The sequence below is a fragment of the Merops nubicus genome, unplaced genomic scaffold (genome assembly GCF_000691845.1).
Source record: "Merops nubicus isolate BGI_N331 unplaced genomic scaffold, ASM69184v1 scaffold27946, whole genome shotgun sequence".
In the NCBI taxonomy this organism is placed as follows: domain Eukaryota; kingdom Metazoa; phylum Chordata; class Aves; order Coraciiformes; family Meropidae; genus Merops; species Merops nubicus.
The window spans coordinates 4,302-31,497 of NW_008616035.1; the positions used below are offsets into that span (position 1 = coordinate 4,302).

Sequence of the window (27,196 nt, forward strand, 5' to 3'; positions counted from 1 at the left end):
GCTGAAAATGTTATATTGTGAAAAAATGCCATTGATTTCCTCAAGTCACAATTTAAGCTGATTTGTAGTGCTCCTTGGGGTATTATGAGTTCTCTGTAAGATGTTCTTTGAAAACATTTTGGAATGTTGATCCAGTTTTCTGAAAAGCACCACAATAATTCATTTTGGAGAGCATTCATTCATGTGCAAACACCGGAATGCTGGTCAGATTTTAACTCTGCACTGAGAGTCACATTTGGTCTGACCCTTATTCCTGTGATGTGTTTTCTTGCTTCTTTCATTTCTAAAAATTTTTGGTGGCTTTCCTTCAAGAATTTTATTATATTACCCACAATCAACCCTTGAGAAAGCAGCTAAGTTTCTAACGTTGTTCTAGGCCTCTTTATCTCAAAGTCCCACCAGTGCCAAACATTTTGGCACCAAATTAGTGTCTCCATGCCACGTGCTTGTGTCCATTTGTCCCTCCCTCTCTCCTCAGCAAGCTTTCACTCAATTTCCTTCTTGAGTAGGGCAAGATTTCTACTGGTGGCATCTTGACTTGCTTCACACAGCCTGATACAAACCTTTGCTGAAGAAATGTGTGTAACTGATGAGCCTGTAGTGATGTTGGAAGGCAACCACAAACTCACTTTTGGAAGCCTTTAGATACTGTGTGTCAGCAGCCCCTGAAGAGAATTGCAGTTAGCCTCAGTACTTAAGAAAGTAGTTCTGTTTTGCCTTTAAATAAAAACCTGTGCCATTAATTTCTAGAAGTTTCCCAGATAAGGTGCATAACTGGAAGCTTTTTGTAACTCTCCTTGTCACTGGGTTGCATTCAGGCAAATGAAATCAATTTGGCTCTTGCCTACTAATAAAAGAAGTTTATCTTCAGGACGTAGTTTTTAAATGTTGTCTTTTTCTGTGTAGAAAAAAATAACACCTGGTAGAAAATCAAAATTTCTTTGGAAAAATCTTTGTTAATGTTTTTCCTTTCCCCTTTTTTGTTATATTTAAATAAAGATATGCAGAGCCTTGAGACATTGCTGAGGGATGCAATAATATATGGCCAGCCCCGAACCCGCAGAGCATGGAGAAAAATTATCATCCTCGTGGAGGGCATTTACAGGTATGTTTCTGGTTGAGAGACCTGAGTGCTTTTTATAATTTCTGAGGACAGAATGATATGTTGAGTGAAGCAAACATTGACCCTAGGTATCTGAGAAAAATCTGAATGAGAGTGGAGGTTGCAATTGCATTTTGTGATGTTATAAACATGTTGTTTTCCATTTTGTGGGTCTGAGCCCTGTTGTAACTTGCTCCAGTTAGATGCTGTGCAACTATGCAGGACTACTTTAAGTTCTGCATGCCCAGTTCTTACCCAGCTCTTGGAATCTAAAATCTTGAGCTAAACACAGGCTAAGTGTTTTCAGCACCTTTCTAGTTATTAGTGCTGGATCTAATGGATTCACACTTTAACAGAAAAAAAAAAAAAAAATTAAAAGTCTGGCTTTCAAAAAATTATATAGTAGTAGTTCATGTAGCCCCAGTCCTTGGAGGGATCTAAATGAGAGAAGTGCCTTTGAGAATCCATCAGATAGTATCAGTGTCAATCATACCATGTAATTATAGAGCATCATAGTCAGATAGCTCCAGTTCACTGGTGTGGTGCATCTTACTCCCAGCAGAAAGATAAACTATCACTAGAGTCAAGCAGCAAAGCAGAGGCACCAGCCAAGCTCACCATCCTGGGCTCTGTCCTGGCAACCATTCAAGTTAGGAGAAGGTTACTGAGGAAGCAGCTATGGGACTGGTGGGTGGCATGGAGAGGGAGCCACTGGTGGGCAAGGAGCTGCAGCAGGGAGAGGCAGAGATCATGAAGAGGAGGGAATGGCTGATGAAGCAGGAATTTGGACAGTAAAAGGGCTTGCAGGGATCCAGACAAGGCAAGTGTGGCATTGATGAGAGAGGGAGGGAGCGAGAGAAGGACAGTTTGGGGAGTAAGGAGAGCAGTACCAGGAGCAGTACCAGAAGAAGGGAACCAGAAGCACTCATTCACAGGATGTGACATGCTTTGTGAAAGCAACGTTAAGCTTTATGTGTGGGGATCATATCCTGTGTTGTTGAAATACAGCCTGTCTGGATGGGCAGGCATTTGTGCCATTTCACTGAGAAATGCTGCAGAGTTGAGCTGGTCAGTTTTTCTCATAAGGAATCTTTTACAACCGAATGTCATCACAACTTCATAGTTGTCAGTGCTTCCTTTTTACCTAACGTTTTCCATCTGCAAGGAGAACAAAACAGACCTTATCTAAACACCTGTCACTCAGAGCTGAAACAGGTTGGCAGCAGATCAGCTGATCCAAAGCAGGCTGAACGTCTCCTTTCAACCAGAATAAACAGAGCAAAACTGCAAATAAACATAGCTTGGCATTACTAAAAGAAAGCTCAGAGTTTGGGACTTTGATCATGAGGAAATTAAGTGGACCACCAACATTTCACTGACAGATATTCCCATCGGTCACATGGCCTGCAGAAAATGCTCCAGCTGCTGAGCTTTGTTCCTTTTAAATCCTTTACCCTGGATATTGATTACTAGGGAGCAAGGAGATAGATTGGTGATACAGAAGCATACACTGGTCCGAATAGTGGGACAAATCCACTGTGAGATGCTTGCAACTATAATACCTATAACTGTATTTCCAGATGTATATTTCATACAGAGTTTTCTTTTTCTCTTGTTTTGTTGTTCATTTTCAAAAGAGATTTGATTCTCAAAAGTTCAAAGAACCTTGTGTTGGAATGCAAAATAAAAACATGGTAAACCTCAGAAAACCTCTGTTAAAGAGGAAGCATAATGTTTCTTCAGCCCCATAAGGGCTGAATAACATTAGGAGCCCCATGGTCTGGCTGACTGTGCTTGTGAAAGGTGTAAAGTAAAAGAAAAACAAAGCTCAGCTCTCTAGTAGTCCCTCATTGGAAACCAGCTCTAGCAGTTGGTCAGTTGCTTTTGTGGTCTAAGAGGATCAGAAATTAAAGACTGTGGTTTGGTTGCAAAGCAAGTCTGCTGTGACTTGTGGGAGAGTGCCACCTCACCCCACCGTGTTGTCTCTCTGCCATCACTGCCAACCCAAGACTCACAGAGCCCATCTGTCCTTACAGCACTTACAGGGCTGGGTAGTCTACTCCAGTCAGTAGCTAACAACATTTAATGTGCAACAGAAAAGCTGGAGGAAGACATGTTAGAAATACTCTTTTTGTGTGCATGCTTTTCCTTTCTTGGCTCATGATTTTAAAAAAAAAGACTAAAATTTTCCAACCCCATATTGGTTAATGTTAGTTTTCTTGCAGATTTGCCAGATGCCAAATTAACATTCATCTGGAGGGTTTAAGAGGAGGTAGAGTGTTGTTAATGTATTCTTACAATGGTTAATACTGCCTTTTTTGGTGTGGTGTTTTTTTTTTTTCCTTAAAGGACTTAAATTATGCTTCAGGGACAACCAATACAGAATTTAAATAACTTGGTCAGAGCCATTCTCCAAATTAAAATATCTTGACTTGCAAGTTTAGCTTGGCAATTTTGTACAGAAATGCTTTTTCCAGAGATGCAGAAGAAATATGAAGCTTTCCTTCTTTAAAATAATAATGTTATATGGGACACCATAGTCCTAGTATGGTGAAGTTGATGGTATGGAAAAAAATCTGCCTTCTGTTTCCATAGGTTAAAGTGTTTACACTGTGCATAAGCCTGGCCTTACCAGTTGGCAAAATTTGAAAAGGGTCATTGTTAGCCAACGTGAGCTTTTCTGGAAATCAGACTTTTATTTGAATGCATAAGCTGCAGATTTTGCTTCATTACAACTGAAGGCAGAATTGGCCCCCTGACTTGGGAAGCACTCAAGCTACATGTCAAATAAATAGCAATAAGGATATGTTTGTTTGCTTTTCAATGTCTCTATTATCTGAAAGAGAAAAAGAAAATCATCAGAAGTAAATGTAACTACTAGTGAAAGCTTGTTTTTAACTTGGACTAGCCTAGGAGCAAAATACATTCAATTTGCATTCCAAACTGAGAAAGACCATCTAGCCATCAATCTTCAGGACAAAAAGCATGAACAAGTTTTGGCAGTGTTGAGGGCACAAGACTTGCTAAATCATATTTCTAGTTTTTAAATTCTAGCTAATGTTTTCCTTGGCTTCTACCATTTCCAGTTCAGGACTGATCAGTTAGTGTGTTCTTACATGCTTTGGGGTAGGCTTCTGCACTCTTACCTATATATTTACCTAGGAGTCAGATAGGATAAGGCCCAGGGCAGAAGTTATGAGGCACCAGAAACTGATCAAAACAGATTGTTTTTCCATTTGTTTTTTTCCCTGCTTTTAATTTAATTTGGGTATTTTCCCTTCCAGCTAAGAAAACAGCTCTCTGATCAGTTAGATGTTGTCCAGTGCCTTTTCTTGTGCATTACAAGTTTCTTGTGACTCAATGCCAATACCAGAGTAAATTTATCAGAGTTATTTTTTATTTCCTGGGATTAAGTCACTGGACTTCTAGAAAAGAATAGGGGAATAATTTAAAGTCTTTGCCAGGAACCAGGATTAAAGGTTAACACATCTGTTGTTTCAGTGTATGGGATTGTATTTGAGGGCAGGGTTGGAAGGGTTCCTTAAAACTATTGCTCTAAAGTACAAAGCAGATTGTTGTATGAATGTGCAAGGTTTACATCAGAAAACAATACCTAAACTAAACGTTAAACTGCAATGCATACCTCTTGGGAGTAACAGGTCAGGAAAGGAGGGATTTTCCCAATTACAAACTAGTCTGAAAGGGGAATCGTTGAAGTTTTCAAATAGTGGTATTACAGGGCATCCGTAGAGATGTTGAGTGAGGCAATTATGAAGAAGATAATAGGTTGAATATTGGTAATTTTTTTTTTAATTAAGGAAAAGAAATAGAAACTGTGGTACATAGTAGGATGTAGGAAGCTCTTTTCCCAAGTTTCAAAACAAATGGGTCGAACCCTGTCAGCATCCTGTCAAGAGCGAGTTTGTGTGCCAAGTGACCAGCACAAGTGCACACCTCCTGTCTCTGCAAGCACCAGGCTCCACAATTCACTGGCTGCATCAGGAATAATCTCAGCAGTTTGATAGGGATTGAATCAAACTTCAAAATTAGTCGATCCCAAAATTTTGGATTATCCCCTCACATCTGGAAGCAGATTAAAACCCAGTGTGTACTGAAGCAAGATTTTGTGCCTGCCTGTAGACAAGGGAGACAAGCCTAGAAGCTTTACCTCCCTGCCAGCAAGCTAATAATTTTTGCTAGAAGGCAAGATGTAGTACCACATGATGAGAACATCTGGCCTGGGTAGAGCTGTCTTATGTTCTTCTGCATCCAGCTTTTTTGATGTGCCCTGCGTGCTAGAGCAGATCTGGAAACTGATAAATAGCTTTGGAACAGTGACACAACCAGAGTCGGAACAATTACAGTTCACTTCTGCTTCTCTGGTTTAAACTCAGTTGACATTGATATTCACTGAAGGATTCAGTAAACTTTCTATTTGGGATACCCAAGCGGTTATGTGAAGTGAGCTTTACCTTGGAGCAATTCTAAACGAGAGTGCTGTTCATATCCCAAACTGTCTTGCAGGGTCAAAAGAGAGACCAAGAGCAGAGCAGGGTGCAAAATGCCTCTCTCTCACCTCTGCCCTTCGGAGGGCTGAGACCTGCCTGAATGGCAGCACAGAAAAGGTACATGGAACCAGCAGCACTTCACCTACTCCATGGACACTTCAAGGCTATGTTAGAATCTCTGTCAACTGTTGTAACATTTATGTCAACCAGTGTCTCTCAAGAGCAGTCAATCAACACTGAAGCTGAATGCAAATCCCTCATTTTGCTAAACAGCTTAGAGTTCAAAAAGAAACCTTCCACTCATGCAAGCAAGAAAAGTTTTCATTAAATCCTTTTTAAAGGGTAAATCTTGCAACAGCCACGTACCAGCTCTGTGTATTCCGGGATTCAGCAACAACTTCTTTGCTTCTATTCCACAAATATGCAGCAAATCAAACTCTGTGTTTTTAACTTACCATTTTTCCTCTTGTCTTTTTGAAGATAAATACTATCTCTCCCATCTGAATCTCCACGAGGCACTAAGCCTAATGATGTCCATGTAGATGTGGAAAAACTATTATGGTCCTTCTCTGCCTAGCTGGTCTGCTCAAGTATTGCTGGAAGGTAGAGTGGCAGTGGGGTGCCTATTTGGTTCCCTCTGTAGAGGTGCTCTTTGGCACCACTCTCACCCTCTGATCTTATAGCCAACCTGCAGGCCGACCAGACGCAGCCAAAAGCTGCCATCCCCAGCACCTATGATGCTGCATCTCCCCCAAAACACACCCCATGGCTCGGTATAATTTTTAGCTGACTAATGCTTTGACTCTGGGCTATGTGAGGACTGTGGTCTCTGCCTCTGTATTCATTAGGAAAATAGCTGTGGTGGTTTCAGTTGCTTCTGCCCCAGCTGCCAAGTGCCATTTGGGAAAAGTGAGAAAGAGCAGTCTTCTGGAGCTTGCAGTACAAGCCCACCCTTGTTTGCTGCAAGGAATCAGGGTGCCAATATACAGCCCCACAGCTGCCTCTTCTATGGCTGGGGGAGACAGAAGGGTAAGATTTGCCAGCAGTTACCTGACAGCCAAAAATATGCCTCCAGGCACACACAGCCAGGCTCTCTGAACCTCCCAGTAAGAACAGCACAGGCGGCCCTTGGCCATGGCTGCTCCCCTGTGCTGTTCTTTCAAACTAATGGAGACTTGCCTATGGGCAGGTCTCCTTCAAAACTGGAGACCAAGCTGTTTCCAAGCTTACTCAGGAGACCAAAGGATGAAGGAAGACTGAAATTGTCAGGAATTTCCCAAGTTCTCAAAGAACACCCCTCTCCTTTTGTGGTACCAACCTCCCAGCTGCATACTGCAGCTAGTTGCAATAAAAGTCTGTGAAAGCCACTGGTCTAGGATCTAAAGATTGCCAAGAAGTTGTGTTCATTACACTGCTCTTTTGTACATGCTGTTTGGGAACAAACTCCTTGTTTCTGCTTACCTGCAGCTCTTGTAGCATCTGCAAGTGGATGCACCTTAGCCGTGGGCATTAGCCATGGAGCACTGATTTTCCTGGCACACACCACAGTCACTTTGTGTTTAATAGGAAGCATTTAGCATTTCAAGACTCACTCGCTAGACCTAGTGGAAGAGAACATGTTTAACTCATTATGATGAACACTGAGTGCATCAGAGCGTATCCAAGCATAGCTGTAGTCCTCTCACAAAGGTTCTCAAAACATAATAGTCTTCACAGCAATGCTATTGATACTTCATCTTTATGGGATTAGAGTGTGTTTCTCATTTATCTCCATGGGCTTTCATTTTGCTGTACACCTCCTCCGTGCCTTCTAAATTATGGACATGATTACCAACAGTACAAAGGATTTATTATCTCTTCTTATTTCTACAGATCTCAATACACCATTAGAACAAGTTCAGAATCTTTCCTTTCCCTGCTGTAAGAAAGTAAAAAGAATGAAAACTTTTTTCCTTTTGAGTTCTACACAGCAGGCTATGTTTCCTAAAGAGTACATACTGGGAGCAGCAGCTGGCAAGAGGGGATCTGAGATCTCTTTTCTAATCCCTGATTCTATCCACTCTGAAGTCTGGGACTACTTAGAGCCATGGCACCATCTCAGTGTTTTTTTGTGGCCCATTTCCTGTGTATGTTACACCTAACTTCTTTGCACCAGGCTATTTTGCTCTCAAATATTGCCACAGTAGCTGGTGTTGAAGTAAAGGTCTTTAAAATTCATTACAATAGTTGTTCTGTGGTGAATTTTAGTGCGCTGGTTTGGGTGAGTAGCTCTCCCTCACTTTATACCTTTCCTTCTCTTTTCTGGCATGTTGAAAATCTCCAAATATTCAAGGTGGTTTTGACTGGTTTTGATTGTCTTACACTCACCTGCAGTGGGAAAGGGTTGCAATTTTTCTTTGAACTGTAAATACAAATTGAGGTTGCAGAAGATGTGTCAGAAGTAAGGCAATCAATGCCTGTATGTGCTGGCAGTATCTCCGAGAGGGGGCAGGGTTTGTTGGTCACCATTCTCTCTGCCTGCAGCATGGAAGGCTCCATCGTGCGCCTGCCGGAGCTGGTCTCCTTGAAGAAGAAATACAAAGCCTACCTCTACCTGGACGAGGCTCACAGCATCGGAGCAGTGGGAGCCACGGGCCGAGGAGTTGTGGAGTACTTTGGGATGAGCCCTGATGACGTTGATGTGTTAATGGGAACGTTCACAAAGAGCTTCGGTGCCGCTGGAGGATACATAGCTGGCAAAAAGGTAAAACATAAACATTTTAACATCAAGATGGGGAGAAGTACCTTCTTCTTATTATGGATGATATATTTCAGTATCTTTTTGCGTAGACTGTTCCACAGGAGCACTAATCTAAAACTAGTCCCATTTCTGTGTGGATCCCAAATGCACATCAAACAGACTTTCTTATTTTTGTCTAATGCTCGTATTATGTAATTTGCTTGGGTTGGGTATTTCTGTGCCACCCTGATGATTGTTGTTTGTCTTGGAAATGTTTAGACACATTGTGGTTGGCTAAATATACTTCACTACATTAATTTGCATGCAGACTGCTCGTTACTTTGTTTCAAATTTGTACACAGCGTGTGGAGCAATATTGAGAGATTAAAGCCACAGTTTCATCCACTGGTAATAAAATTCCTAAACAGTTGTGGATTGTCATAGTTGCATTTTTTAGGAGGATAGAGAAAGAAGGTTACTGAGGGCCTTTTGCAATAGCAAAATCCATGTCCTCAGTTGCTCTGCATACATTAACAAAACAACCTCTCGCCAACAACACATGTCAACAAAAAGTTGAGCTGAGCTTGTTGTAACTGGGAGTGTAGAAGAAGAGAAAGCATAATCAGCACCATTGTGAAATGTCATCGGTTTTGTTGCTTGGCAGAAATATTAAGTGGTTGCTGATTATTTACCCCTTTCATACCCTACTGAATGTATTTCTTAAGTAGTTTGTTGAATGAGTAGGAATCTGGTTTAGACAGCCCATATGGTTATTGTCAGGATAACATTGGTGAGGGTAGTGCTTGAGTAGAATAAAAGGGCTATAGGAAAGTATAAAGTGTATATTCTTACTGTCTTTTTTGGGTTTACTCTTGGAGATCTTAAAACAGGCTATCATAATACATCGAGAACCAATTCTCTTGGCTTCCTTGGCTTCATGTATTTGTATCTCAAAGTTTAACTCTTACGAAAGACCATGTGGCTAATGCAGCTAGAAATTATAGGAAGGCTAGACCTGTGAAAAGCAGTCTAAAGTAAATTGTCATCTAATCCTTGGAAGTTTTCTTAAATGAAAGCGGGTTGCACTTCTCAAGCTTTGCTCCTGCATATCACTAAGCTTTGCCTCAGGCTTCCAGGCCTTGGTGGCAGCTGCCCACCCAAGACACTCAGCACACTTACATTCATCCCTGCAGCCAAAAACTCACTGTGGCACTGTCTGTTCTGTGTCAGCTGGAGCACTGAAGCCTTCCCAGCTATTTGATCCAACCCATAGGATAACAGTTGAAATAGATCAATGTGTAATTTGTAGAAGGTTAGGTAAATCTTTATCCAGAGCATTGGATTTACAGCATAGACTCATGCAGCTCTTATGGAAATAATTTGTGTTACTGTCTTTTGGGGGGTTTATGGTGATTTTTTTAATCAAAAGTGCTTTTCAAGCAGGTCTTATCCCTTTCTAACTAACATGCATTCAGCTTTTAGTGTGGTAACCATTACTGTGACACTTTGCACTGAGAGATGTAAACTGTCATAACAATGGTGGCTTGATCAAGCGCTGAATTACTACAGTGTCCCTGGATTTGGGAGAGTTATTGGTGCTTTAGACATGTCTATGGTACAGCAATGCTTTTTCTAGGAGCAGATTGTGCTCTTAGTTAAAGGAAATGTTAAAGCAACTATGTTGACATTAATATGACCGTGCCTGCCATGCTGATAGGAATTTTCAACTGAAAGGAATTCATATGCTAATAGCCAAAGATTGATCCCTGGAAGGTTGATTTTCCTCAGCTACATCTTGTGGCAGAGAAATGATACTGATGTCATGTAAGCCTTCACTTCATTCCCAGAGAGGAACTGAGCAGTATTTTAAGTGCAGCTGTTCATTGGGATTTAATTGATTTTGGCTCCTTTATAGTAAGCCTTAGCACAGAAGTAAACATTGTTCTATTCCAGACCTTTGTTTCAGCTGTAATTGCCCTACTGATATGGTAAAGTATTTGCACCTGCCTGATGTTTCTTCAGGCCACACATTAACAGTAGCAGCCAAGAAAGCAAACCAATAACTGGTGAAACATCCTCTTCCTTTTGCACGTTCTCACTCCTGCAGTAGTTAAGAGGGAGATGTGCTGTTTGGCCAGCTCACAGCTCATTCATGCTTTGTTTTGCTTGTGTAAGGACCTTGTGGACTTTTTACGAACTCATTCTCACAGTGCTGTGTACGCCACGTCTATGTGCCCGCCCGTAGCAGAGCAAATCATCAGGGCAATGAAATGTCTCATGGGGCTCGACGGGACGACGCAAGGTAAGCCACCTTCTTTCACTGCACTTACTCCAGCTGCTACCAGGGCATCTGCTGCATGCAGGCATGCACAAAACACCATCCAGCAGCAAAGTAGTATGGGAATGCAATGCAAAGGAAATAATTCTGGCTGTAAAATCAGTATCCAAGTCATCATACGTACCATCAGCTCTGGGGTTTTTTTGGCACTTATCCACTTGCAGCAGGGATAGAATTATTCTGGAATTTTGGCTCTGTTGTTGCCAGCCCACTCTGCAGCAACAAATAAAAGTACATAAATTGCCCTTTGAGTAGATTGTCTGACTTTGTAGGAGGTGTTTATAAGGCTAAGCCTTCATTGCTGGGCTAGATGCTGTGAGTTTAGTTTTTTTGTAAGTGTGAATCTTCAAAACTGCAAGCAACTCAAGCATAGCACAGAACTGCAAATCAGGTATTGTATATTAAATGATAGTATGAGAAGACTATTATAATTTGGACTTTGCTCAGGCGCTAATTATGGTGTTCTAAAGCTAGTTTTGAAGTACAATTTGTCCTTAAAGAATTGACCACTTGGTGTCCTTATGAAAATCAGGTTCATTCATATTTTTTTCCCAAAGTTGCACATGCATCTACCATCCAGTGCTCTGTATAACATGCTTCCTATGCAGCAAACAACAAAATAGCTGGGACATACCCGGCTGCTACTGCTTCAAAGTAATAGTGAGATATAGTCCATGTTCTAGGGCTTAAATCCTAACTGAGAGTGATGTGTTTTGAATGTGTAGTTTTTGTCAGGAATGTTGGAGAATTGTGTCGCTGTGTAAAATGTAGTTGAAGATGCAGGTTCTGCTCTGGACTGCAGCCCCTTTTATACCAGTCCAGCAGTGCTGTGCTATTTCCTCTTGCTTCGTGTAGGACTAGGAGTAATCCTGTATTAGCCCTTCTTGATTGATGTGACCAGGATAAGGTGGGAATGGAAAGGAAAAAGGGCATGTGAGAGCAGGCAGGATACTGCTCTGCACTGTTCTGTTGCAGTGCCCTAGAGAGCGCTTTCAAACTGTGATAGACACGAGGCTATTAAGATATTTATCGCAGCCCTTCAGCGAGGCCAGAATTTACAAGACCCCAGTGTATAAAAAGAGGGATGGAGAATCCAGTCCCAGTGCCAAATTCTGCTGAGCACAATAACGAAGTGCAGCAAAACTGCAGTGTGATGTGTGGACAAGGAGGAAATGATGCTTTTGGCATTTTGGCAGAGAAGTCAGAGCGCAACAACCGTCTCCCACTCGAAATTGGAAAGGTCGAGGTAGCACATGCCGGTGCTTACATCCTGTGCAGTGGAAGAGAGCGGCTCGGACACGTTCCCTCCACCTCGGGGAGCGGCGTGCAGCTGGCCCTGCGGAGCTGTAGGAAGCACTTGCCGTCAGAGGGCGGCCTCACACTGAGCCTTCCCCAGACCTGACCGACTTCAGGCTCTCAAAAGATGCCGTGTGGAAAACACGAAACGCGTTTCCAAACCTTCAAAGCCTCTTAAAAACGAGCTTCAGCTAGCGTGATTCTGCACGCAGTTCAGTGCAGGCTGACAGGAGGACTCGGTTCAAGACGGAGTCTTTTAAGATGTGCGTGTCTGACTGTCTTAGGGCTAAAAGTTTGCACCATTTTTCCCTTCCAACTCTTTGTGTTGTTTCATGACACGTTGTTTGTATTTCTGCACAAAATAAGTGCTTGTTAAGCCTTCTGCAAATTCTTTCTGAAATAACTTAATGTTCTGTTGGGGTTTTAAGCTTTGTCTTGGAATATGAAATGCAAATGAGTAGAAAAACAGATTACTGAATTGTATATCACAACTTAGAATATTGCACAAAGACTAGTATACCAGCTATGATGTGTAAACTTTTCTTGTCCTTCTGAGCCAGACTCATTATTTTAGTCTATTGGTTTTTCTTTCATGTGGGCCTCCCTTCATTAGGCTGTCTTGTGAACTACAAAAAAAAAAAAAAAGAAAAAAAGAAAAAAGACCCAAAATGCAGGAAAAAATGTTATGTTGGCCCACACTATAATGCTACTTTGGCATCAAGAGAGGAAGGTGGTGGCTTAGAAAGGAGAGGGGAACAGAAGGGAGAAAGCAGTGTCTCTTTTTAGATATTTTTGTTTCCAAGGACAACAGTGGCCTTGGCTGGGTGCTTTCCATCTGCTGTGATAGAAAATGGTGAATCCTGCGTGTGAGCCATCCGTGTGAGAATAGGAGCCACGTAGCAGAGACACCTGGCAGAAAAGCTTCAAGTGAACCTGTTGCCACAGGGTGGTGTGGATCCTTTGTTCTCTGGAAGCCTGTTGAATCGATAAAAAGTGTTCATTTTGCAAGTTATTTTGAATGGCATTTTCTTCTTGCAGGATGATGGGGTGGGTCCTTTCTAAAGAGATAGCTATTGATGGCTTGTCCTCCCAAGGACATTTCTAAAGGCGAGGGATCCTTATAAAAAAAATACTGGGAATGATTTGGAAAATAATTAAATTAGTTTTCTAGAAAAGTTCCACATTAACTAAAGGGTGCTTCTTGAAAAGCATATGAATAATGGGGTACCAAATGTGTTAACCCAGTGTGTTCTTACATCTGAACTTCATGACTGACTCCTCAGTAAATTAATAGGCAACTGAGAGAAAGAAGACTGATTTGGTCATGTCCTGGATGCACAACTGCAGGATATGAACAGATGTTTATGGACACAGAGGGTACAGCTTCATTACAAGGAAGGAACAGGTTAGCACTTTAAAAAATAATTCTATGAAACCTAAGCTGTTTAGCCGGAAATTATCCACAGCAGATGTCTGTTTCAGGCTGCAGTTTTTTCATACCAACAAAAAAATCCTTTTTCCCCTGAAGATTTTCAATTTCTCCAGGCTTTGGGATGAAGATTTTGATTGTGATAGCCAAGTTTATAATCTTTGCCATGTCTATGAAATACCTCCTGAGTGTTGTGATGTGACAAGTCTCTACAAAATCTCCAATTGAAAGGAACATTGACAAATCTCAAGATCCACTGAGTGAAGGAGCACCTTCCAACTCAGTGTGAGGGGCCTGAACAGAGCATCTGCCATGTGGAACCTGGGCAGAGGACTGGGACCCTGAGCACCTGCATCCATCCTGCACTGTGACACGCAATAGGGAATAAATAAGGATGGAGACTAGGACCGAAATGAGATGCTGAGAAGACTGGTTGGAAAAGCTGTGAACAAAAAAGTGCCTGGTGTGGGGAAGGAAAGGAAAAAGGACAAATGTGTCTGTAAGAAGCTACAGCAAACATGCAACCCTCCAAACCAGAGCAGGGACCTTGGACATTCTTTGTTCTTCTCTGGACTGCAAACAGCTGTGGAAGTGTACTTGCAATATCTGTGCTTACCTTCCTTTGCAGCAGGAGACTTCAATTTGGATGGGAAAGTTCTCATTTTAAAAACCTTGCACTGACATAAGTAAAAAGAAACAGAGAAGACATGGTATGTCCTACAGAAACCACCTAGAAATGTGTATTGGTACAGCCCATATCAATATTTGCCATAGTTGTGAGATATTGATGCCATGATATTGTGACTGGGAGGATACTCCAGAGCCCCCAGTCAGCTATTACCATTTCCTTCTTTTGCCATGTTTTCTGCTGTGACTTGAGAAAATGAAGCATAAAAAATGCTCAAATAGGAGCATTAGTTCCCTCAAAACAGATATGTACAGTTGTTCTTGCCTGGGACAGAGGGGTAGTCTGGGGTCACTCTGTCCATGCCATTTGTTTCTTGAGTGTCTTGTATCAGAAGAGTCAGAGAATGGCAAGAAGAACTGCAAATGTGTTTTCATCTTCAGCAGAGTACAAGCCCTGGCATTTTTCAGTGCCATGTTTTATAGGACTCTCAGAAAATGGCTGGCTTGTAGAACAAGACACATTTATTCTTGGTAGCATAATGTCATAGATACGATCATAGTTTCTATAATAGAGTTGTTCAAAAGTGTATGAACTTCTGGCAGCTGTATTTCCTTTAGTAATGTCATAAGGCAGCAAGTTCCACAGTTCAGTTCGTGTAGTCTCTTAAAAAAATACATAATTTCATCCCTCTTAAGCCTTTGTGGCCTTTTCATATCAAATGTGTCTCTCCTCATTTATTAGGAGATATGGGAAGCAGAAACTCCCATGACATTTACTCTTTATAACTCATAATATAGATATTCTTTGTAAGTTCTCCTTGTGGCTTCTCATTACACCACTGGAGATACCTCAGGAAACTCAGCAGCTGCCTTAGTGGTTTTTTGCCCGTGATGAGACTGTAGTTCACTCGGAGTGTTTGGACCCTGCACAGATTTTCAAGTACACTTGCATGCAACACAGCCCCTCCAGCTGTGACCTCAGACCTTTTTTTTTCCCCTTTCTGCCTGAGAATACCAAAAGTGTATTTTTACATTTATATTTGATAGGTGAAGAGCAGAACTAGGTAGACAGAGTTAAGACTGCTAGAAAATCTAAACCAACTTTCTTGATGACTAGTAAAATATTATAGTGATGAAAAAAGCAAATTACAGCATTTGCAAAGTTACTATTTTTGTTTAATGCATGGCAAATCATTCACCATGAGCAATAGCCATTTTTCAGGTTTTTATGGGATGCTGAAAAATTGAAAACCAAATCCTCTGGAATCTACTGTCCTCGTTATGTTAAAAGATCATTCCTGAGGTTGTTTAAATAGGTGTTTCTTTAAAATACTCATTTGCTTTGCCCTTTGTCCCGATTGGTTTATCTTTTTCAATCTACTAGTTTTGGGGTTTTGTTTTTAGCAGACTTTGAGCTCTTGCATTTGGGCTCGTTCAGATAGTGAGAAGCTGCAGAACCATAGAATCGTGGAATGGGTTGGGTTGGAAGGGACTGCTGCTTTCTGTTTTGGCTGGGCATTAGAAAGGTCTGTTTTTAAAAGGTTCCTTTTTAAAACATTTCCGTCTGCCTTAGATTTTTGTGTAACTGGAGGACCAGCTTCTTAAAATGCTCAGTTTCCAACATTTTCCACTGCTATCTATGCTCAGCAATCTTTGGAAAATATTATCTTTGCCTGTCAGGGTCCTCTGTAAGTTCAAAGCCCTCAGTTTCGCATCACTACAGCCTGGCATAAAGCAGCAGTGGTGCAAAGAAGGGCAGCCTTGCCCTCCTTGTTGCCTCCCCCCTGCCTGCCCCTCATCCGTGCCCCGTTTCCTTTCGCCAGCGTCAATGTTCATGCGGCCATGCCGGGAGCTGAATCAGAGAACTGATCGAGCTGGAAAACAACCCACCCTCCCAAAAATGGTTCGCCTACAGCCAAACTGGTTCCCTGAGCCAATCTACCATATGGCTACATGCATCCCAGAGCCAGGGCTGGAGCAGCTGGAGCCGAGAGGAACGATCTCCCTTTTGCAGCAAAATAGATGTGTGCCAGACTGAACTGGTCATGAAACTATGGCTGTAGTTTCATACTGCAAGCTACTCAGGGATGGACCCTCGAACCTGCCCAAAACAGCTTGCAGATTCAGGCATGCTAAGTACATCTTTTTACTCTTCCCCCTCGAATTCTCATTTTGCTGCTTCGTTCTGCAAGAAGTTTGCTTCTCTTGGGTCCTCATCAAGCAGAATGCTTGAACCCTGGCTTAATTTGAAGTTAATATTCCCAATAAGTATGTGCTTACATTTGAAGTGCTTAAGTGAGGATATTCCCTGTTTGTACTGTGTTGACTCCACGACTCAGGTTCCCAGTTGCTATGACACTGAAGATGCTAATGAAGATAATATGCTGTCACGATTATTATTTGTCTAAAATGAATATCACAGATGTTCTCCTAGCAGTGGATGATGAAACAGCTAAATTCTGTCATCTTTACTTAAAATGAGTGAGGCACACTGTTCCAGTGGAACACCTGCCACGCAGCCCACCTCCTGGAGGAAGCCAAACATATCCACGGAGGGCCAGCTGATCTGAATGAGCAGGGGCTTTGGAGCAATAGTGTTTGTGGTGATTCATGAGAGCTCTGAGGATTGACCACATCCCACTTCCTTTGAAGGCAATTTTCCATATTCCAAGTCAAACCAGTGCTGTCGTCCTCTAGCACACCCTACCCCATGGATAGATGTCCCTTGTACATACAAGTACGTATTAATTGCAGGCAGAAGGATGTGATCAGACTCGGCTGTGACCCGTAGGCCATCCCCTGGGGCCAGCAGCACGCAGCTCCATGACACTGTCACCTTTGAAGGGCCTCTTTGCTGCCGGGACAGAGCGTGAGGATCCCTCCTCCCATCCAGATGTGCCCAAGGACTCCAGCGCCGTTATCAGCCCGAGGAGCACCTTCTCCAACAGCATTTCCATCCCTGGCGTTTCAGAAACACCTAATGTGATGCAGATGGAGCACGCCGTGCACTGGCTGGCTTTCAGCAGGGGGACTGACGTGCTCTGTGATTAATCACCTGCACTGGGAGTGAATAAGGCTCAGCCAAGGCTGGCTGTGCCCGGTCCCCGCCGTGTGCCGGCCGCTGACATTACGTACCTCAGTACAGATAAGGTGCTGGGTAGCCACAGCTGACTCATTCAAGAAATAAGGTAAAAGCGATAGAATTCGTGCAATTTTTCTCCTTTCTGCTTCAGCTGAAGTTGCCACTTTTTCTTCCCTTAATCTGCTCTGGAAAGTGTTTTGTGGCAGTTCACAGTTAAAATTGGACTGACTAAGTAAGTCCTTACGGGCTTATTTAGCAGCTGAATTAAGCTGAAATTACTAGGTTTCTAGCTGGCATTAGACTATAGAAGAAAATGTCTTCACTTCTCCCCAGTCCGTAGCAAAGTTTTTTTTTTTATAAAGAATTTTTATCTGAGAACATATTTCCTTTAGGCACCCTGGTTTTATAGCATTCTATTTGTGATTTAATGCATATGGAGGTACATGTGTGTTACTCTTATAATGGAACCAAAGGAAAAAAAAAAAGAAAATCTGCCCATCTGCAACAGTTTAGTGGGGAAGAGCTATTGTTTTCCAAATTTTTTTTCAGCCTATGAAAATCTGCTCTTTACTATCTAGTTGTTAGCAGAGGAGGGCAGGGAATGGAACTCTCCATCCAAGAAACACAGATTGAAGAGGCACACTGACACCAGTATGTAGAAGTTTGATTGTGTAACGAATTGTCTAGAAAGACTCTATGAAACAGCAGCTGGAGAAGATTAAAGCAGGTGGATTTGTGTCTTGAAGAGCCCACCACATGCCAAAAAAAAAAGTACAGCGTGGGATTATCTTTCCTGGAATGGGTTCAGGAAAAATAGCTCTCCTTCAATTAAAATACACCTGAGATCTTGATATGAAAGGCTACAGGTTGCTTATTCTTGTTTTCAGTATACTGAGTCAGAATTTCCAAGGGTAGAAGACTACAGGAAGAGTTCAAAGGTAGACTGTTTGTGCAGGAACTGAATGCAGACAGCTTCACTGCTTATTAAAATCTTGCAGGAGTGAAAAACAGACATCTCTGGAAGAGGAAAACAAACTTTTGTTTCAGGGAGATGATAGTTTTACTGCCTCTTTCTCTGCCAGGATAAGGTCCTCAGCTGGCACAAAGAGCAAAGCTCTACTGAACCACGTGGAGCTGTGCCAGGTAACACCGGCCTGAGATCAGGCCCCCAGATGTGTAGTCAGGATGCCTTCCTGCTGTCAAACTCCAGAGCAACTCCTCCCTGAGAGCAGATCTGCAGCCACAGCCTGGCGTGTGACACAGCATCTACCAAGTCCTTTACTCCAAGTGGTCTCTTAAAAATCTTGTTGCTTCAAAGAAGCTATGAGCAAGCCACAATCTTTTATCATTTCTCTCTTGCTGCCTCTTTGTATTTTTCCTCAAACTAAACCATGTTAATTTCGACTTATAAAGCCTTCTAAAAGCCTGCAAAAATTAATGAGCTGAAACTGGCAATACGCAAAAAAGCGTAAATAAAATCAAAACACAATCGGCATTTTTCCCAGAATTACCAACACCTTAGAACTTTGCAGTAAACCAAATATTTTTAAAGAAACACAACAAATGTGAACTCTCAATTTCCCAGCAGTAGATTGCAGATGCAGTAAATCTGGTTTTGTTGTACCACACAGGTAATTAATCCTATATTTCAACAAAATCCCAGTCAGCTGGCTGTGTATCCCTGTATGTTCCAAGCAGTGTGAAGATAACTTTTTAAATCTAAGAATCCTTTATTTCTCAGTTTTCTCTCTCTCTGTCTCGTCTTAATTCAGGTAACAAAAAGATGTAGAGCTCTTTAACAAGGTCATGCTTAACCTTAGCTAAAAATTCTGGAGTGTTAGTGGGCTTAATTTTAACAGTCAGTTTTCCCAGTCCAGGCTTTTTACTCCAAACAACTGTGTTGTGGCTCACATGTTTTATGGAAAATCACTAATCTGAATATCCTGGACACTGTATTATTAGCTACTTGCATAGGCTGTCAGTCCTTAAGAATTCTGCAAACTAAGAATCCTTGAACAAATACATTTACTCTCTGAGAACCTGATCCCCTAATTAGTACCATACAGGTAAATTCTTACACTCAAATAGACGTAGCTATATTGTCTTAGCTCTGGGGTCTGACTCTGCAGATTTTAACTCAGAAAATAATAAAGCATGGAAGATCACAGCCTCAGGAATCAAAGAAAATAATTTTTAAATGTTGTGTATTTGATTAAACATACCACAGTGAATTTGGACTAAGATCTGATTCTAAACTGAATTCATCATGCTTACATGGAGTTAATCTGCAGCGTGGGGGAAAGACTGGGCCAGTAAGACCAAAATAAACAATTTGCTCAGATCTGCCTCCTTATCTGACATTGGTGGCTCCCATAAAAGAACAGGAAAAAAGTGTTGAAATACAGTTACAAACTTTAAGGGCTTTATTGCTCTTATCAGGACAGCACATAAGATGGCTGTGTATATGATGTGTATATGTGGTCTTTGGCCACACAACTTAACATGAGAAAGGAAAGTGTTGACACTTTCCAAAGCAATAGGTTCCTCCCAGCCACCCACCCACAAATGCAGTGTGTGTAGCAATCATCTCCTAATGTGCTTTTTTTCCCTCCAGATATATGTGAGTGCTCTGATCTTTTATTTGGCTCTTTAATGCATCCCTGCAAATGAAATTACTATTCTGGGATGTTGCTAAAACATTAAAGTGGCTCTTTTGCATCAGCACTGGCTGGCTCGAAATGAGTTCCATAGGGAGTCTCGAAAGGGATTCTGCCCCATCACAAACTGGCTGAGGATACAGATTTAGCAGGGGAAGAGTGGGAAAGGAAGAGGTGTCCAAGCGTTGGGGTGTTGCCTGGAACCCTTCTTTCAGCTCTGCTGTTTCCTTCACTGGATTCCCGTTTGCTTTGTAGTTGAAATTTCTGGTACCTACAATAAGCAGAGACAAACTGATCAACTCTGAGCCATGTGCACATGGTTTGATAAATACCCAACAGCCCGGAATCTTGCGTGGCTGACGCTTTGTTTCCAGCTTTGTGGTAAACAGCTGAACAGAAAGAAGGCAGCAAGTCTTAAACTGCACTCGCCAAGAACATCTGCATTTATGAAAACTTTCCCTAATTGAAAATCTAGTAGTTTCAAATGCTGTAGACTGAGAGCTTGGAAACTAGCTCAGGGGCTGCTAGGACAGCAAGAAGCAGCAGTGGTTTTGAGCCCCCCAGTTCAGGTTACTCCCCCACCCTCCTCCTTGTAATTTGGGCATTCAGGAGGTGCTAATAGCAACTTTACAAATTCTAACAAGGGAAAAAGTCTCTCTTTAGACTTCAGACACATTATTTTGCGGTTCTCCTATGACTGCCTTTCCTTGCCGTCTCCCCTGCCCCCATTTCTCCTCCTCCTCAATATTTCCTCCTGGTTCTTTGAGATCTACTACACCAAAAATATTTTTGGAAATACCACAGACTATTGTTTTTATTAGTGACTGGAAAGCTTTGTAGTAGGATGCTTTTGTGTTTCATTTGTTTTCCTTGCTCTGGCACAGCTGTTTTTGTTTTAGCAGCATTAGAGAGATGGTTAAACTATTTGTGGCCTTTTCTAACCCAGCAGATCTCTTCCACTGAATGCTTTAAACTGAATGACTGAAACTGTAACTAACAGGTTGTCTGCGTGGGCAGTTTTGTGCATAAAGTTACAAACGCACTGGGTTTATGAGATCTTTTAATTTGTTCAGCAAAACACTGATCACTGTGAAGCAAGTCCCAGTTTCCCTATAAATTTCCCAGCCAGAACACTGACAGAACCTTGACTCGGGAAGATACAGAACAGATGAAGCAGTAGATCTTGCTCAAACCTACGTGCGCTCAGAAATGATTAATGGAAAAGAGGTTTGTGGAGGTGTGGTGATTCCCACCTCAGCCAAGGGGGAATAAGAAGAAAAACCACAGCAGGTGGTGGGCAGAATGTGGTCTGAGGACAAATCTGCCAAAGGTGGTACGTAGCAGCTATAAATGCCTAACTGGCCACTATGGTTACAAGCAGGAAGATGGGGATATTAGGAAAGAGGCATCCAGTCAGAGAAGAGTGACAGCAGCAAGTAATGAATGAATAATGAAGCGAACAAAAAGTAAAGTAAAAAAGTAAATGGAGAGTGCAAATGTAATACATTTGTGCAGAGGCACCTTAAAAGCAAAGGGAAAAAGAGGAAATTAGTTGTACTGGAGGCTTCAGTGTTCATGTCTGGTGATACAACGTGATATTGACAGTATCGGCTGATAAACAGCAGGAAGATGAAAGTTAAGAGTGTAGCTGAGGTGTGTCCCACTAAACCCCACTCTTACCACATATTCCCACCACCTCTGCTGGGCACAAGAAGCTGCACAGCAATTAGCTTTAGAGAATTGTTCTGTTTGACACAGGTTTGGCAGTTTTCTCTCTGTCAAGGTCAGGCAGATGACAGAGCTGGCTTGATTCACCATGTAGCAGTGTGAACCTGGGACTGGTACTGGGAAGGTGGTGGGAACGAGCAGCGTGTGGGTACAGCGTAGGTGGCACCATCCCCATCAGCACCTTGCAGCACTGCAAGAGCACCACATGTATCAGCTTGCTGATGAAATATGGTGCAGGTGGAATGGGGAAAGGACATAAAACATCTCCTACCTACTGTCGTGTTGAGTGTGGCTCTTTTGGGGAAGCAACTGCATGTGGCAGAAACCACCTCCTTAGGGACGCTGCAAAAGAAAAGGCTGAGATTAATTTTCAAGTACACTTTTTCTCTGCTGTTTTTTGTCTGTTTCCTTCATTAAAAGTAATTGGTTTTAACTCTCCTGTCAGTTTTGCTGGGAGGAACGCATCAGTAAATGGGTGACTGAATGAGGCCAGGGCAATGCTGAACAAAACTTGTCTCTGAAAGTCTTGAATGACTGAAGTCTATTGTCAGATGATGATATTGAGGTAGTAATAGCAAGACAAGAGAACAGGGAAACTGAGCAGAACTCAGCAAGGGATTACATATATAGGTGCATGTTAAAGGAACCAGAGGTACACTGAATGTTGGTAACAAACTGCAGAAGGTCAGATCTTGTGTAATAACAAAGTTTATTGCATGCTTTTCCTCTGTCTAAAGAATTGCCAAAAAAAATCAGTTTGAGCTGACCCAAAATACAGTATTTTCTGCTTTAAGCTGTTTTACAGTCACAGAATAATTTAAAAAAAAAAATGTAAACCCAAATATGTATGCACAGAACTAGCTAAAATATATGAGGACCCCTGTGGAACATTGTTAATGGCAAAAGAGATGTATCAACACCTGCAGACATTGGTTGTTTCCCTTTTTCATTAATTTGGTTGAGAGAAAACATGCTCTATTTCCATGTCCTACATCCACCAAGCCACATAACTGCTTCTCTATAGGTGTGTGCCATTCAGTAGGCTTTGTTCAGTGCAATACAGTAAAAGGGATTGCTCAGCTATCTGTGCCCAGGAGACACACTGGTTTTACAGGTGAGAAGACACCTCACAAGGACAGGAAGGTCAGTTGTCTATCCTAAAATCAACATAGGTGCATTTACTTCATTCCATGGTTTTCCTCTGAATCAAAGAGCAACGTAGATATTTCAGCCAAACTTTTTTGAACTATTATTGAACAATAGCCCTGTTTCTTGCCTGTTACTGGACTCTGCTTATGATCTTAGCACTGACCCTTCTCCTGACTGACTCCTTTCAGGGCTCCAAAGGGTGCGCCAGCTCGGGAAAAACACAAGATACTTCAGACGAAGACTGCATGAAATGGGCTTCATTATTTATGGCAATGATGACTCTCCTGTTGTCCCCTTACTCCTTTATATGCCTGGTAAGATAGGGTAAGTACTGGGAAAAAAAACAAACCTGTTGACAAAACAAACCCTATTCAAGTCCATAAGTTCTTTGTGGTAAAGGCTTCACAAGAGAAACATACACTGTTAGGTGAAATCATCATTTAGTTATGTTCCATTTTAAATTTGACCCTAGATGTAGCTTTGAGCTGTTCCAGTATTCAGAATTTTTAAAATTTCTCTTAGCCTTTTTTAACTTGCTCTGGAATAATACTTGTGATAGCATTTTGAATGTGAAATTTTTGTTTTAATTGGTAATGATTTAAAGAGATACATTGTCTTTGATGTATGGATTGTTTTGGGTGGACATTCTTTATCCCTGTCTGGTCTTTGAATGGTCTTTGCATGTTTTACCATTCAGTACCTATCAAGCAGCACGTGTGCCCTGAGTTGGGCATGCAGACCAAAAGTCAGTAGTAGTTTAAGGGTTGAGCTGTAGGGAGTATTTGCAAGTAGCTTAGAGTGGCTACGTCTGTAGGTGTAGTATATATAACACAAAGGGTTCCTAAACTGGCAGAGTAAGTGAGACCAAAGAAACCATCTCACAGATTGCTTTATTCCTGTTGATGTGCAAGAACCCAGCTCTCGTACCTTCCAGCAGCCAAATTTCTTCCATGCTTAGGGACTGTGAGTGCCCACATATTTTGATTTGCATTCAAAGCCTTTCATTGACATAAATGAATCCTGTCTATTCTACAGTGTGCTCTCTGCCATCACACTCCTAGTATTTGGCACCCGCTTGGCTTCATGAGCTGTTAAGCAGCAAAGAATCTCAGACCTACTAGTAAAATTCCAGCTCTTATTGAATTCAATGAAAATACTACCAACCACTGCAATTGAAGACAGGATTTTACCCACTGTTTTATTACGCTTGAATGTTCTCTCTCTATGGTCCATTTATGGGAGATAATTTACTTTTTTTCTTCTTCTCTCCTTAGAGCTTTTGCAAGACGCATGTTAGAAAAGAATATCGGGGTGGTTGTGGTTGGGTTTCCAGCTACTCCCATCACAGAATCCAGGGCTCGGTTTTGTGTGTCAGCGGCACATACACGGGAGATGTTAGACACGGTAAGCACAGCAGATGGCCTGCTGAAATTAACTTCAGATGCCAAGGAGATTGGGAGAAGCTGTGTGTCTGCTGCTTTGAATCTCAATAATTCATTTTTACATTTGCTCTTCTGCTCTTGTCACTTGATCTTTAAAAGCATTTTAGCCATACATATTTTATTTTTAAAAAAATAAATTATGGGATAGTTAACTTGTTATGTTCTTCTATTTCTAATAGTGACCAAATCTGTCATCACTAATAAAGACCTACATGAAGAGCACAGCAAGACAAAAGTTAGAGGCTAGGTCAGAACTCTCAGAGTAGGAAACCTGAAACTATATGGAAATAATTGAAAATCAAGTTTTCCATACCCTTATTTTAATTCCATATTTCCACATGTTTCTTGAATTGCAGAAGTATATGGGACAGCTTTGGGCATACAGGTGGAAATTGCAAACAGTATTGGGAAATGTTTGAATGTAATGAAGTTTAATTGATGCTGTCTGGCCTGTTTCAGTTCTGTATCTTTCTCTGATATCAGAAATCTTGATAGGAATATGTTGAGACTTCCATCACAAACCTCCATTTCAGTGCAGTCAGAAATGTGTTTAAAATAAACTCTTTGAAATTTTCCATCTCCCTTTCTTGCCGAAGGTGTTTTTGGCCTGGCTTGATGTAAGTTCTTTCATTCTCAGAATAAACCGACTTAGAGGCATGAAACATTTAGAGGCTTGGCAGTAAATTTCAGGGTTTCTTTTTCCACTCTCTGCACAAGTATGATGGTCAAAGCAAGAACCTGTGAACATGGAAGGCATTAAAGATGCCAGTGCTTCACACAGACAAGCACCTGTGCCTGCAGAGAGCCCCTGGCTCTCCATTTACCTTCTGAAGTTCACGTGGAGCTGGAGGCCCGAGCCCTGCCTGGCTGACCAGCTTCCTTGCCAGTGTAGACCCCTCTCAAACTAACACTGAAAAATCTGCCTTGCATGTGTGCAGTGTAAAATTCCAGCTGCTCTTAAAGGTGCAGTAGTTACTAAGGAGGTACAACACCATAAAGCTAGTATTGCACAGCACAAGGCACAGCTATGTACTTGTGTTGGTCATTGTCAGCTTTTGCTGTTTGACTGCATAGATTCTGGCTTATGTAACCAGCCACAGGTGATGGGATTGTTCTGGAGGTTAGTCTCTTGAGGTTGCTGCTTTGATTTTCTTCCTCCTCTCCCACCCCCAAGTGTCAAGCCCGTTACATTTTTGGGCCACCATTGCATGTTCTGTCCTGCTACCTGCACACTGGTGCTTCCTGGTAGCAGTGAAGGTCTGAAGCACTCCCTGGCCATCACCCTGGAGCATGCTGTATTTTTGCCTTTGAAAGTGGGATCATTGTCGTAGTACTTGGCATTCTTTAAATGTTCTTACACTATGGGAGCATGGAAATGCCCTGACTTTAATTACTTGCAGATGGAAAGTTTTTAGGACAAATGCTTTGTGAATGTGCCTAAACCCAGGGTAACGACAGGTAACAAGCACAATGAAAACTTTTCCCTTTGGCAAAATTTGTTTTGAATCTCAACCTGGAACTAAAAAGAGGAATTATCCATGAAAAGGCAAGCTCCCAAGAATAACTTCCTTAATGACCTTGAAGCTATCTCATTGCATAAACCATTACTAAATTACTCCTTTTTGTTCCTGAGCTCATTTTAGTGGCTTAACAGAAACAGGCTCAAAATCAAAATTGCTGTTTTCTCCTTTGATACTGAAAGGTTCTTGAGTGTAGATCAGATGCTCCAAAACACTGAGCTGCTTCTCTGTGGTATACAAGTTCCTTGACTACTTTTTGAATCTACTGAAAGATCTGGACACAGCTCAGTAAATTGCTTTACAATATTAACTCATTATCACTTATGCCTGTGATATTAATACAAGAAGATAATAGAATGCACTAAAAATATCTTAAATTGTTCAGACTATTCATGGTGACTCTGATCAGCACTGTAGGCTGAGTCCCACCTAAGAAAATGCAGTGGCAGCTCCAGTCTTTGGGCTCTATAGGGTAATATTGAAGTATTGCCTTACACATCCCTTTTGCACAAGCAAAGATAACTCTTTATCTGGATTATCTCCCTATGCTTTTAGAGAAAAAAAGCCTCTTTTTTTTTTTTTCATTTGTGCTTAATTAATGTACTTTCTAGTACACAAAAACCTACTGAAGGAGTAAATTCTGTTCTTGTAGATGCTGTTGTGCATCTACGACTGTGTTGATATTCACTACAGGAGAATGAAAGCAAAATTTGCCCATTTACTTTTAAAACTTTCTTTAATTGCTGCTTTATGATCTTCTTGTTCTGCTGTAAAGAAGAGGTTACTGGAGCTTCATTTCTTTCCCAAGAGAATTGACACAGTATCATGGTCTTGCAGGTTTTGAATGCTCTGGATGAATTGGGTGATTTTCTACATCTGAAATATTCCCGGTATTCCAAGTCATCTCATCCTGAACTGTATGAAGAATCTAGGCTTGAACTTGAAGACTAAGTTTTCCACCCATGAAGAGAACATTATGATGCTATGAAAGGGAGGAAAACCTGAAAACTAACCAATACAAATGCATTTCTTCCCTTCTAAGGACAATTTTTGTTTCTCAGTTAATTGAAAAGAGGGGAAGCTCAGGCGTTGCATTTTATTGTATCAAATTTCTGTATCCCAGAGACTGAAATATTGGTACAGATTGGCCTCCCCAGACGATCTGTCCTTCGCACAGTACTTTTGATGCAGAACGAGTGCATCCATTGGTCGAGTTGCTAACCTACAGCTTTTGTTATGGCCCCTTTTTGTGAAGAGGCTTCAGATAGTCTTAATTGTGACTGAAATAATAAAGTTTAAAAACTGAATGTATTCCAGTGTAGTATGGTAATATAGCTGAGCTTCATCAGTGAGATTGCTTTTATCTGCTCAAGAGCATAAATCAAGACGTCGGTGCGGACTGCTACAGAGGAATGAGCAGAAAGCAGCCTCTGTAACTGAGTTGCCCTATCATGCATTTCTCCAAGGACAGAAAATGTTAGAAGGCAGCTAATGCTGAGAACAAGAAAAGTAGCCTGATCAGATCATGTATTTCTGACAGCAGATGATGGGAAAGGGAGAATTCCTCCTCCTCTCCACAGACCCTTCCTTGGCCACTTA

The 27,196-nt window shown here is 41.6% G+C and overlaps 1 protein-coding gene across 1 annotated transcript; it reads left to right on the top strand.

Moving 5' to 3' along the window:
• Window positions 1-999: 999 nt before the first annotated feature.
• Window positions 1,000-26,899, top strand: LOC103775286 (serine palmitoyltransferase 3-like; the record flags this gene model as incomplete). Its single annotated transcript, XM_008942732.1, has 6 exons — window positions 1,000-1,105; window positions 8,134-8,353; window positions 10,505-10,631; window positions 22,824-22,959; window positions 23,910-24,039; window positions 26,435-26,899. Coding segments are annotated over 6 exons (833 nt in total), but the record flags the coding sequence as incomplete, so codon positions are not given.
• Window positions 26,900-27,196: the final 297 nt, after the last annotated feature.